Genomic DNA, 15,015 nt, shown 5'->3' on the forward strand with positions numbered 1-15,015 from the left:
AAAATTAGGAAAATATAAACTCTAATAAATTAAAATGTAAACCACAAACACAATCATAGGCAAAGGAAATAAACAAATTTACAACCCATTGTCAAAGAGTTAGAGAAAGAGGCAGTACTAGTAACAACAGCAGTGTCACACCCTCCCCTCTCAAGACGAAAAACAATCCATTATTACATTAACGACGCCTCCCAAGAACTCGACGCAATCCCAGATAAGACAATAATGAATCAGTTACGTGACTGCCAAGTCATCATAAGATAACATGACAATCAGAAGAAGAGATAAGAACCCCGAATGTCAGATCACACTCATTAGAGCTGTCCAAAACCCCCAATGAAAACCCATTGTGTTACAAACTACTACCTTAGAATCTGACTTCTTAAAAAAAAAAAGTAGCGATAAACCAACTTAAGAACTCTAACTTAATTAATCACACGCAGAGATAATCAAAGCATATAACCCTAATGCTAAATATGTAAACCAAAGTGAATTAAATCTTTAAGAAATTTAATGTAATGATAATTTAAATTTTTTTGGGAAATAGTGCTTATGTAGTACATAGGTCAACACACGGGCACGAGTCGAAACATACGTAAAGATGCATAAATAAATCAGATCAGAATGACACCAGAAAAATAAACACAGCAGTGTCCCGCGACATATATATATAAAATAGTATCCTCACACGCATCCAGGAAATAATACCATAAGACACTCGCCAAATATACAGAGATTAAATTTAGCAAGGCAGAGGAAAATTTCAAAAGTTACCGGACAACAATAGCATAACATTCATGCGGCCCCCACTTGAAGCTTGAACGTCGTACAACACAAATACCAAGACAGAATTCAGATCATGTGAAGTACACCAAATAAATTAAAATGACACATACAGGTAAAATAACATTAACAGAAGTAAATCATAAAATGAGTACTTACATAGATGCGATATATGCCAGGTAACTCACCGTGAATGATCTGTGATCAGCAACACTTGCAGGAAAGAATTAAAATACATTTAAATATTTACAGGAGTTTCAAAATATTATCACTAAAGAAAAAGTTACATAATTGTCCCGTAGTGGGGTTTACTACGCATTTCAACCGATGCCAGATGGTTCTATCGTTGTTAGAAGCTGGGAAGCTACACCCCATGGGTACAAGAAGCGTCCGCTGGCAAGCAACTCTAATAGTCGACAAACACTTTCCGAGGTAGGCCGTTCGTGGCGGCACAGTCTAGCGATGCTTGAGCTCCCTAGAGAGCAGAGTAAGTACACAGTTCAAGTTCCAAGTTTCGCAAATAGATCGCGTAAGAGTACGTTGTACAGCTCGATACACACACATTACTAACACAAGAGGCCAAGCACACATATCATAGAAGATGAACCGTGCCATGTAGACACGTCATTAAATTCTCGTATAATGTTCAGATCCCAAATTATATATATTTTACATTAATTATGCCAACAGTCGCCTGAAGACTACTCTTTGTTGGTCCAGTGAGTGTTGCTGCTTCCAGGCCATATGTCAATATAGGTACTAGATATATTTTGTACAAGCCGATCTTGGAAACTAACGGAAATGTTTCATTCCAAAGAATTTGATGTACTGCGTGATATAATTTGGAAGCTTTCTGTGTTCTGTTGCTGATCTCTTGAGGTATGGTATTGTCTGATGACAGAACACTACCTAAATACTGGAAGTTGTCTACAATATCCATTTCCTCATCTCCAATTCTTAGATGAACAGTTGGAGAGTTTCTGCTCATTACCAAGTCAACTGTCTTCATTTTGCTGATTTTGAGACCTAAGGTTGTAAAAGCTTAATGCCAGAGATCTAGTCTAGTTTGTACTCCCGCTTCTGTCTGTGTCCGGTGTCCAGTGTACAACAACATATTCCACACGTACCTTGTTTTCTCTTCGCAGACTTTGTATGATTCCATTCCAAACTGGGACCTTTTCTTTGGAATGTAGATTTTCTGACCCTGGCGACCTTTCCATAGAAGGCTTTCTTCTATGGATAGCTGGTCATCCGGGATCTAAGCCTCCTGAAACATTTTCACAAAGTGATTGAAGACTGGCTTTACCTTGTATAGTTTTGGATGCATCTCCCTATCGTATGCTTCATTGTCAGAAAAATTGAAAAATTTGAGTAGAAGGAAAAACCTTTCTTCCATCATGATCTCATAAAATATGGGCGTGGCTGGTAACTTTTTACGAGAAAAAGAATACTCCATCGTACGTTTGTGGACAATCTTTTGAAGAAGCAAAAGTCTGAATAAAATTTTTACTTCATCCTTATTTATAGGGATCCAGTCTTTTTCCCTACTTATTCATTTCATTTTGTTCAATTTTTTTTTCATGAATTTTCTGTTGATCGTAAATATTACTTTGCTCAGTAACATACTGAGAGATAGTATTGGCCTCGGGCCGATGACCTTCGATGTTAGGCCCCTTTAAAAAACAAGCATCTTCACCTCAGTATTGGCCTCAAACAGTTCGTAAATATCCTTTGGAGTCTTTTACATCCAAGATCTTTTTACCCCTGTACCGGGTGGTACACCCCCACGCCACTAATTTCAACTTTGCGCCAGTTGAAACTCCTCTACTGGCGGAAGCCTGAACTTTATCTACTGCGTAAATTTTCAAGTTTCTCAGAAGATGTCACTACTTGTAAATTTTGAAGTTTCTGAACTGGGTCGTTTTCGATCTATTTTTGTTTTGCCTGTAGTAAGAATTGTGGACATTCTCTTCCAGATGGCACTACTGAAGAAATACAATGATGCACCCTAGTGCGAAGTGAAAGAACTATGTGTTTGAAGAAACTTTGAGTTTATAAGTTTGTTCTTTGTTAAATTTCTTTCAGTTATTGTTTGTTGGCAATATTAACCCCTTCCTTCCGCCAGGTTTGAATTTAGCCAATCCTGAATTTCTTTAATTAATTTATGACCAATCAGGTGTATCTTCTTCAACTTGGATATGTTGCTTAACCCTAACCAATAAAATTCTTGTGGGAGGGTGTTCTCATTCTTGAAACGCCTCGAACTTTCCGCGAGAGTATATAAACTGCTGATTTTCGGGTCTCCGCGCCACTTCAGTAACATCTTTCAGTGTGTAAAGTACGTAGCAGGGGGCGGGAAGCGCCTCTTTCTTCGGGCAGCAGTTCAACCACAAGGTAATGGCCTTTTAATAACTTCTTTTCTTGCTAGCTCAGCAGTTTAACTCTCGGGGCAGGTCCGAAGCCTTTTACCATGTAACTTTCCCTTAAAATGTAAAGACACTTAGTATCTATTCTATCTTTTAAACTACATATTGGGATAGTGTGCTTAACCCTCTCTAGCTCCCACTCATATTGCTTTGAGGTGAACTTATTTTCTCAACCGTTTCTTCCAGTCTAGCGTAATGTAAATTGTCTTCTCATATAAGTCACCTCTTTAGTATGGGATTAGCCCTTGCATTAACGGCCTAGTGTCAAGTAGGTTTTAAACAAAATGTATTAGGAGTGCAGCTTCGCCTCCTTTCAAATTGGTATTGTTGAGGCCATGTATTATTTCTGTTTTTTTACTGGATAGGCCTCAGTAGGTTGGGTATTTTTACCCCTGTTTTCATGTCCTTGGAGGACAACTTGAATGTGGAGTTTGGTGTGGCCTTTGATAGGCTTAAATTTTGAGAGCGAGTTGCTCTTTCTTGAAATTGAGTTGTTGTATGCCTCGAGGAGGCTTTACCGTGTAAAGAGGAGCAAGTGCTAGGCATGATTGGGGTCTTCTGCCCCTTTGTTGAATTCTGTATATCGTAAGGTTGGGCTTATAGCTCAAGAATTGTGTGTCTGGCTCTCGGAGCCCAAATCCTGTAATCATTGTAATTGTACATTTTTGAATTGTGTTTTGGCTACTGAGTATCTGTTCTATTTGTTATTTCTTAATCTTTAAAAGAAAATATAGCCTTGTTAAATTTTATCTTAACTTTAATTTCGTATTTTGGGACCTGTTCACCCCCGCACCTTCTTTCACCTCTGCTGTTCCACAGATACCTCGGAACAACCCCAAAAAAGAATTTACTGGAAATCTACTCCCTTTCTGACCATCTTCTACCAACGTTATAGGCCCTGACATCACTGCTGTTGGCATCTGCCTGTTCCTCCATCGTCACTGTTGTCACTCGAAGTGTTGCTTTCGAATCCGTGATCATTCGCTGTGATAGCACCAGAATGCTATCCTGTACCACTTGTCGCCTCCTCCAAGGAACGAATTATTTACACTATCTGAATGGAAGTCTCTGAAGTCATCGTCCTCTTCGGTAAACTCCAACATTTCATGTACAAGGGAGCGCAAGTTATCACGTAATTCTTCAACCCGATGTCATTTAGAAGACATTTTTGTGGCCGACAAGCACTGTGATGAAACATAACAGAAGTGCAACACCTTTATATATTCAAATTTACGCTTTGCCGTAATTACTCCTTTTCACATTGATATGCTGTACATTTTCCAGTCTCATAAAACACTAGAACACATAGTAAGAACGCAGCTGATGACTTGCCATACGACACACACAGCGCGCTTTTGCACGGAAGCAAATTTTGTTGAATTACATACAGCTCTGTCTGTTCTGTTTCTCTCAAGCGGAAGTACTTGCTAAAAATACCACTTGATGGCAGGGGCATACAGGTAACAAGGACTGAATTTCATAACTCTAGCTAGCCTCAGATTTGAAAAAAATAAAACAGCAGCGTATGACTGAACTCGCTCTCCCCACCTGACTGGTTATTTCCTTGAACGACTTAAGTCATGCTACCCAGTAGACAGATTAATAAATACCCTTGAACGGTATATTGCAGTAGACTATTTTGAAGCTGTTCTATCGACTGGTCACATAAAATAACACTTTAAACAACATTTTGCTTGCAGTGAGAACTTAAACGAGGTTTCCCTTTGATACTGAATGTCGCATGATGTACCTGATGAACAATCGTTGTTTGGACTGACTCTACCTGCATACTAAAAACCTAAAATTGAAAATATCTTCCAAAACAACCACAGAAAAGGCACCTGACTTCTGTTAGGTGGAAGTCTGTTATATTTTATAGTAAATATATACAAAGTGCTTTGGATTGTATATGTCAGTATAGCAGGTGTGCAGAAATGCTGAGCACCTGGTCGCTGTGCCTGTGCATCTTGGAACCAGACATCATGACCTGACGATAGTGTGTGCTCAGCTATTGCTTATTTGTCTGGCTGGTTGAGACAAATATTTAGTTCATGTTCCTTGATATGAGTACCAATGGATCGGCATGTTTGGCCAATGTATACCTTACCGCAAGTACAGGGAATTTCTTATACCCCAGGATGTAAAAGTGGGGACAATTTGTCCTTGGTTTTACTCCGACTGTGAGCAATTTTACTGACGGTGCCAAACACGGTTTTTATCTTATTTGCGGAGGACCTTGGCAATTCAATCTGTGGTGTTGTGAATGTAAGGCAGGTAGGCAGTTCCCGTCACTTCTTTCTTCTGTGAGCTTTGTTTGGTCGTTTCTCTGGGATGCAGGGCTCTATGAATCTGCAAATCTCTATAACCATTACCCTTGAACGTGACTTTGAGTGTGCCTATCTCCACCTGGATATATGATGGCTCACAAATTCGTCTTGCCCTTTTGGTGAGTTTCGTAAGAATGCCTTATTTTTGTGCTGGATGGTGGTGAGAATCTGTATGAAGATAGCGATTTGTGTAGGTAGGCTTACAATAGACGGTATGTCCTAACGAGCCGTCTGGTTTCTTTCTTACTAGAACACCCAAGAAAGGAAGGCATCCGTCCGACTCTCTCCATAGTGAATTTCATTGAAGGATTTTGCTGATTTACGTGGTTTAGAAATAGATGTAGTATCTCAGGACCTTCTGTCGAGACCATAAATGTATCAGCATACCTCCACCAAATCATAGGTTTCACGGGCACCGAAGTGATAGCCTCCTCCTCAATATGCTCCATAAAGAAATTAGCCATTACGGTCTAAAAATTTCCACCCCACAAGAAATAGCTGAAAGTTGTGCAGTGGTAAAATAGCTTAGTAATCTCTTCAGGGAACAGATGTTAAATGAGACATGACAGAGTCAATCAGCACTTTAGTGAACAAGGACTCCATGTCAAAACTCACCTAAAGTGCATTAGATTGAAGGGTTATGGTTGACGTGTTGAAGAAATACTGAGTGTCTAAGGTATGATTCAGTACGTCCTATGTGTGGGTATGAAAGGCTTAACTCAGTCTATACTTTAGCAGTTTATTTTTTGTGAACTGAATATTTACCTTTTACTGGGGGTGAAATGTAATTTATTAAACCATAATTAGAGATAATTTGTTACAGTTTATATAACTTTGAGAATATTTGTTTTTTCCTTTCAGATTTACATAGACTCTTGGCAAAACTGAAATTGGATGCTGGTGATGAATTGCAAGGCATTTCTCATTTGGTTGAATCACATGGTGTCTCTCTTCGAATAAAACTGAAGAATAAATTATATAAAATGTCGAGGTAGGAACAACTCCTGAGAAATTCTTTGTTTCTATATTACCAGTATGTACTTGTCAGGATTAATTCTTCATGCTTCGCTGTTTAGCATTTGTTCTGGAACCTGTACATTTGGCCCTTAAATTGATGTTTACTTGAAATTGTATGAGAAATATAAAAGAACACCTTTTCTGTTTTCATAATGCATATCTGCTCATTCATTATTATATGTACTTAGAAAATGAAGAATTTATAAAGTAACATTTCAATACCTGCCACTCTATCTTCGCAAACCTGAAAAGTATAGTCATTTAGTATTGGATAAATGGCTATAATCCATTGATAATTAATAAAATCATCAAGATAAAATTAAGAACTGTAACTAAGTTGATCCTGGACAAGCCCAAGAAGACAAAATTTGCTGCCTTTACTTTTACGAACCGAGGATTATTTAAAGTCTAACTCACTACAGAAATATGATACCAATATCGCTTATAGAACCCGGTACACGAACCGTAATATATTCTTCAACTCTAACACAGTTAACATTAATTACAATAAATTCTCGAACTCTGGTATCTATATACTTAAATGTACACGAGTTTTCTTATGTCGGACAGACGTAACTGTTTGACCAGATACCTTCAACATTACAACGCTTCAAAACATAAGTATTCCGCCATGAGCACCCATATGGAAGAGACTGGTCACTGTTTTACGACAATTGAAAAGATCTTCAAGTCTTAAAATACGTTAATAAAAATAAACTGATTACAGAGTTCGAGAACACCTACATATTTTTAGACCAACACTTTAATAGCAATCAAAACTTAAATGACACTTCAGAAATTAAAATTCCAATAATCAAAAAAATTCCAGAACTACTTTCTCTTTTCAATATAAATAAAAATAATTGTATGAATATCTTTACACCCTAATTACAAAACCGCTAAAAATATTTCTTCTGTAACAACAGCTACTGTTTCACCATCCCTTCATGTTATATCCCCTCCGCGTACATGCGACCTGGCCGAGGCATCGGCCACCCCCGCTCCTCACATGACTCACTCCCCGCCTCTATGTATACATACGTACAATACTAGAAGCAGTAATAAGGCTACTAACCAGTTTGCTTCACGCAGCCAACGCTAGCGGACACCTCATACCAGCTCCAGGGGTAAGCTTCCTTTTCAATTTTTCCTTTTCATCTTCCATTATCAACTCTACTTTCATTCCCCTTTTTCTTTTTCAGATTCCAAACTCCAATACACACCATAATCTGCTCTCTTTCAGCTAAGGATTGCTAGAACTCCCCCTATGGTCAAGATTGTCGTTAATATATAAGGATTCCACTTTTTGGTGTTCCACGTTACATATACAGTTTCCTTGTCTTATTGCTAGCCACATGCATATTGACTAGATCAGTTTGAACTCTTGTGGTATCAAGATTGTGTCACTCCTATGGAATTCACAAACATTGGTGTTCACGTCATATGTAAACCTTAGTCTGTATTGCTGTTATGTGCCTTTTGACTGGTTCAACTTGCACACACGATAATTTAACGAACCCTATTTTAATTTTTGTTTTTATTTTACAGATTGTTTATTGTTAAAGCATTTCTTGATAAATACTTTTTATTTTGCACATATTTTGTCACGGTCTCAAGTCTATTGTTTATATTGTGTTGATCTTTAATGATCACTCTTTTGTTATGCCACGGTTACCCTTTTGATATGAGAATACTATTTTGATTGTTTTTAAACTCAGGGCCCTGGCCTAGTCTTTGTGTATTAATGGCTGATGATATTCGCCATGCCGAACGAAACATGTCCCATTATTTAAAATACTTCATTATTATACTATAATCCAATGAGTATATTGTAATGTATTGAATAGGTTGTTGTAATAAAATTTTATAATTTTAATATATCAATTTCAGTATAGTTCCATTATGAGATTAATTACATGTCGCAAGATAAATCTTCTAATAACTACTACTGGCATTTTCCATGTAAAATCATGGATTCTGATTTTGACATTTAGAGATCCTACTATATTAAAAAAGTTAGAATTAGCAGTATGGAGGGTTAAAGATATAGACTTCAATGGAGGTAACTTGTAAACAGTTTTCGAGTTATACCAGTTCCAGCTTATAAATCTCATATTTTGTCCTGTATTGGCTCAACACAACTAAGGTTATGTTACTACAAGGAGATTCCCACCTTCCAATACTTGTACAGTTTCTTATAGCTAGTTTGTTTACATGACATAATCCATCTTAATCTCTAAGTGTGATAATAAATAGACCATGTTTCGTTCCCATTATTAACATCTTCAGCTAAAAGATTTAACAAAAATTGACAGGACAGTTAAAATATATATGGTGATTATGATGATGAGCTAAAATGTTCATTCATGTTGGGTTAAAATTTTCAACAAGTCAATGTCCAAGTTAATAAGTCAGTTGACGACACTGCGTAAGGGAGGACTCTAAACACAAGAAGACCGACTATGGGACTTGCACAACATTCTAACTTGAGATTCAACTTCAACTATGGTTGTTCTCGAGAGTTTCCCCGACAATCATATGTTAGAAAATCTTTTATATTCTTCAGTTTATCTTCAAGATTCAACAAGTAAATATGATTTTATTCATTAACTTGCACATTGACTTGTTGAAAATTTTAACCCAGCATGAACATTTTAGCTCATTATAATCACCATATACGGTATATTTTAATTGTCCTGTCAGTTTTTGTTAAATCTTTTAGCTGAAGATGTTCCATAATTGGAACAAAACATGTTCTATTTATTATCACACTTAGAGATTAAGCTGGATTATGTCATGTAAACAATAGACTAGCTATAAGAAATTGTACAAGTATTGGAAGGTGGGAATCTCCTTGTGACATAACCTTAGTTATACCAGTTCTCACTCACCAATGTGATGCTACTTCCTGAATCTACCAATGCACAGACAAATTCATTATTTACCTCTAAGCATATGTAAGGCAATTTACAAGGGGGAATAGCAGAAATGCCACAAGATTGTAGGAAATTTGCATTGGATTCAGACTGGGATCCAGTATCAGCCTCAGAAGTAGGTTAATCATCCTTTAACATACAGTTATAACAGACAAAACACTTTGAGGTTTACCACAAGAATTGACAGTCATCTAGAATTACTACTGCCAGGTCACCCAGACCCGGAAGAATTACATGGGCACTGTCTAGAGAAATGCCTATTCGACCCACAGTATTCACAAGAATTATTGCTGGAAGAGACTCTACCCACATCAGGTTTTGAATTGCCTAAGGGCCCAATTTTAGGACAATTCCTCTTGGAAATGTTCAGTGGAACCACAATTAAAATGTACACACAAATTACTTGGCTTGGGAGAAAGAGAAGTGCTTTTAGTAACCTGAGGAAAGGACATGCTCATAGGAGGGGGAGCTAACTCACCGCGTAGCTGGTCTGCATATCTAATACCTTCAGCAGAAACAGTGATAGCTTCCAATTGAGCAAAAGTTGGTCAAGGTGAAGGAGTGAGATATGACTGATAATTAGGGTCAATACCCTCAACAATGCTGGCAACCATTTGAGACTCAGAATAGTTGAGCATAAAAATTCTAGCATAGAACTTAATATCCTGAATATACTCGGACAACGATTCATTGAAATGTTGCACTTGAAATAGTGTTTCTGCACTAACGACGATAAGGCACGAGAAGGAATGAAAAATTAAAGTACATGTGCATGAAACTGATCCACCGTCCACCTTTCGGAAATGGCTCTGATGATAGGCTCAGAAAGAGCTCCAGATACATGTGGATAAGACTTGAAAAATGTGATTGCTACTTAAATTGTACGGAATAGCTTGATCCTTAAATTTGATTAAAAATAGAAGAAAGGAAATAACTTCGTCAATAGAATTAGCAGTAAATTTAGAGACTCCCTTGGATATAGTAGTCAATGGATGAGGTAGATTGGAAAAATCGGGAGAAGGCAGGCGTAGCTGGTACCTAGGAAGAACTAGTGGCCCTGAGAAGGAATTCGAGCAGCATAATAACCCTGATTCGAGTGCCCTTGAGAGAAAGATGGGGTACTGAAAGTGAGGTTAAGACTTGCATTAGACTGTAATGTGACAGGTGGAGATATCCTCATCTGCGAAACATTTTCACATGTGAGAAACCATCAGCGTATTGACCACCTGTTTAGGGGTTATACAACCGAAAGGAACACTGTACAGATGGCACTTGAATAGGACCATAGTTTTGCACAATCGCATGAGAAATAGGTTATGTAGCAAAAATAGGCTGACACTGAGGGACGGTAAAATTACCAGGTGCTATAGAAACATTAGCTGGCATTCTAACATGCGCAGAAGACACATTACATGAATAATTTACAGGCACTAAAGCACTTGAAAAGATGGCAGAAAGACCACCCTGGGGGACATAACTCACATTAGAATCCTGAATAACATTAGCTCTAGTGACCACGGTACAAACTTGAGAAGCTGTAGGTATAGAAATGGGAGTAATACTTGCACTCATTTGGGAACCAACTGGAAATTCAACCGGATTATAGTTGCAATCACTTTCACACGATTCTGAAGAGGTAGGCACTTGATCATTAGCAGTTGAATTAGGCAATTCATGCCCTTCAAGCAATCCTTCAATTTTGTCAAACAACTTTTAAAATAATGTTAATAATAATTCACACTCCTGCCGCTCATCTACTGGCAAATTGAGATACGACAAATCCGGAATCCGATCCATGTAATGTTGCAATTGCCCTTTAACATGCACTAATTGACCTTGTGAAGGCTCAGAAGAACAGAAAGACACAAGAATGGCACTACATTCCGGCAATCTATCTCTTAATTACCGCCAAAGACTCACACAATTCGTCTGTAGTTAACGCAGGAATAATTACCGATAACTTTACCCATTAGCGCCGTGCGTTACCATATGGCAACGATTTTTTGCACCTTTTTTTTTTTTTTCAAATATATATATTGGCAACAAGATGATATCTGGAACATTGTAGTGTTATCCGACAGTTAGAGAAGAGTTTGTAGAATAGAGTAATCACGTTTATTTAATTTTAAAATTATTGTTGTGACACAGGTAGTGGTGGACTGTTGATTACTTTAAGATTCCTGCGAAATGGCTGCCGGCTTCATGTAAGGTTGATATATAATCTATAAGTGAAGTTGTTTCATTGGATTATGTTTACAATAGTGTTGTGCACACTTCATTATATTCATTATATATGTTGTGACCATTTGAAATAGTAAGGGTGCACAATGCCGTAGTAGTGCTTGTTGAATCTAGGCGTTTATACTCAGTAAAATTGCTACAGCTTTTAGATCATGATACTTTATAATAATTCTTACATCTTCATTGCTGAAAGGGATTTTTCCTTTTAGAAGCACTGGGTATGCTACTGACTGAAGATCTCGATGGTGATATTTTTGTGGAATCACCTGATGTAAGTGTACTTACAGATAAGGGCTCCTGGTGATTAAGGTGATGGTGGGCGTATTGATAATCTCAGTTCTTGACAGTTACATGTCAGTGCTGAAATGAAGCTTGTAAATAATGAAAGAATCGGGATTAGTTACGATGGTGAAGATGTGTTGCCAGAGGGCGAAGTGACTTTCCTGTCTACTGATGCAAGATCTATTTCAATAGCCGATGCTGCTAAAAAGCGGATAACTGATAGAGAAAAGAATAAATCAAATTACAAACCAAGATAGACCAAAGAGGCTGATTTCAATGTTGGCGACTGTTGACATTTCCGGAGCCTAGTTATAGCAAGTGAAAATCCACGACTCTTGACATTTTTGAATTGATTGCAGATAACCAGCTGATCGAACATTTAGTTCGAGGGACTAAAAAGTATGCAGTGTTTCTAAATTGTACAGACCCACAAATAACTTCTGATGAAATTCATTGCCTTGTCGCCATACTTTTCATTTCTGGATACGATAAGTTGCCCACCAAGCGTTCTTATTGGGACGCAGGTTGATATGAAGACAGTGAAAGACTCATTCTCTATCTCTGTGGCTAATGCGCAAGTATTGAGGGTGGGCTTTTATCTGCCCCTGAAAATATTGACTACTGTAGTTACTCTAGTATGTAACTGCATCTGAAATTCTTTGATTCTTCGTTTTCTTATTTTTGAATTTATTCCGTTGTTCCAGTGAGTGTGTTGTTTTGACAGGCAACGGACTGTACGTATTTGTCTCTGTACTGCAAACAAATATTTTCTCCTTTGTTCAATAATTCTATTTTTTTGCTGTGATGTGAATAAAAACTGATATTTCATATTCTTACAATAAATAATGCTAAGATATTTCAACATCGTCGTCATACGAAAGTGCCGGCCCCGCGGTGTAGGGGTACTGTGTCTGCCTCTTACCTGGAGGCTCCGGGTTCAATTCCCAGCCAGGTCAGTGTTTTTTACCTGCATCTGAGGGCTGGTTCGAGGTCCACTCAGCGTACATGATTACAATCGAGGAGCTATTTGACGGTGAGATAGCGGCCCCGGTCTAGAAAGCCAAGAATAACTGCAGAGAGGATCCGTCGTGCTGACCACACTACACCTCGTAATCTGTAGGCCTTCAGGCTGAGCAGCGGTCGTGTTGTATGGAAAAAAAATTATGCAACCCAAATTCGACTTCCAAAACTCATTGTTAAAAAATGGGTAGTACAAGCACCTAGCGTTGCCATATGGCAACATCGAATATCTTATGTCCAAGTCGTCCCAAAATTCTGAAACTTGTTTTATTCGTTTATTTTGGGCTCAAACATGCAGCAAAACACAATAAAAAAAGTAATTCTCAGAAGAAAAAAATTCAGGCGCTAATGAGTAAGAGACTGTTTCAACTAGTTTGTCATCTCTGACATTTCCTGTGGGATTTAATTTACGAATTTGGAGTTTGTAACGTAATTCTTCCTTTCTCAAATGAGAAGGATTTGGAATAGCACGAGACATGTTGACAGCAAGAAACTAGAATTCAAGATAATTCAATATTTATACAACCTTTTTCTCTCAGAACGCATGCTGTGCTAACAGAATGTAACCTCTTCACAGGCTACATTAAATTAAGACAATACATAATAAAATAATGATGAGAATGAAGCGAAAGAGGTAAAAAACATCAGCACAACAGTTGCAACCATCGTAAGGTTTGGAGATACAAGTTGCTAAAAGTGAAAACAGGTAAATCAACATGACACCTAATGGAGTACATGGGAAGGTGGCTAGAATACTTAAGAGGGTCAATGGTTACTTCATGTTGTGGGGAAAGAAAAGTGAACGGGGGTCACTCTTTAAAATACGAATTTTACTTAACAAAATAAAGATCAGAATAACATGAAAAATGTACGAAATTATGACAAGTTGTAAACGTTTAAGTAATTACATTTTCAGTGAATGTAGGTTGGCTGGCATGTGTTACCAGCGAAAGTAATTCAAAACACACGTTAAATACAATAAAATTAGACTTGAGACAGGAGCAATTACAATGCACCAAAGAAATCCAATTAATTCAAAAGAAATTGAAGTGGCTTACAGGATTGCATACTACATTATTCAATTAAAAAGGGAATGACACTTGATGCAGGGGCTGAGTTAAGGTGCTCCCTTACAAAAAACATTTCTGGTATGAAGCAGATAATAATTTAACGTACATCGAGGGATGCTGAACTATGGGAGGCAATCCCGGAGGAAAGTTAGATTAATATTTTAATTACACAGTTCCTAAAACCAAACGAAAATAACAGAAAACAAAATGACTAGCTGTAAAGCTAGTATATATAGGGTAAGTTCCTAAAAGGAAAAAGGTTACATAGAAATTAAGTTAAGAACAAGAACATAGTGCTTACCTAGGGGCTGGCATCCCATGCGGGACAAAAGCAGATGTGTGTCCGCTTCCTAGGACGGTCAGAAATCAAAGACACGGACAAGACCTCTGCTCCCGCAGAGGAGCGAAAGGCTGGAAATAGAGAAACTCGTGAATAACCAATCAGGTAAGCCCGCTAATACTCCAGCCATTAGATTCACTAATAGGAAAGGTTGCTATTCTGATCTATCAGAAAGCTTTTCGAGAAGGTTCTTTCTATAAAACCAGCAAACGACTGGAAATAATACTCCTAAGAATGGCACATGGCATTACACCCTGCCTCACAACTTCCAAGTTTTAAACCACAATTACACAATACATTCTATAAAACCTAAAATTTTGCATCAAGATCTTCAGAAAAATCAGTCCTTAAATATTCACCAGTTCAAAATTGAATAACAGTACAAGACATACTCAAAAGCAAATTAAAATAATCTGCTTTAAATAACACAAAACAAAATTCCAAAAGTTCTTCTTTTAGCTCTCATTGACTTCAAGACTTTTCCTGTCCAGCCACAGTTACCACAAAAATTTCAAGTTTACACAAATAATTTTTAAACAGTTCTTGAGAATGTTTACTGCACACGGTGGTCCC

At 37.6% G+C, this 15,015-nt stretch overlaps 1 protein-coding gene across 3 annotated transcripts in view; it reads left to right on the forward strand.

The window, feature by feature from the left end:
• The window catches only part of Sse (separase), a 330,246-nt gene that overhangs the window by 108,066 nt on the left and 207,165 nt on the right, over positions 1–15,015 (forward strand). For all 3 annotated transcript variants that reach the window (XM_067148330.2, XM_067148331.2, XM_067148332.2), the window contains exon 3: positions 6,398–6,527. In XM_067148330.2, coding sequence (XP_067004431.2) covers positions 6,398–6,527 — 130 coding nt within the window. The remainder of the gene's footprint in view (positions 1–6,397; positions 6,528–15,015) is intronic.

This window comes from Anabrus simplex, chromosome 5, assembly GCF_040414725.1.
Source record: "Anabrus simplex isolate iqAnaSimp1 chromosome 5, ASM4041472v1, whole genome shotgun sequence".
Lineage (NCBI taxonomy): Eukaryota > Metazoa > Arthropoda > Insecta > Orthoptera > Tettigoniidae > Anabrus > Anabrus simplex.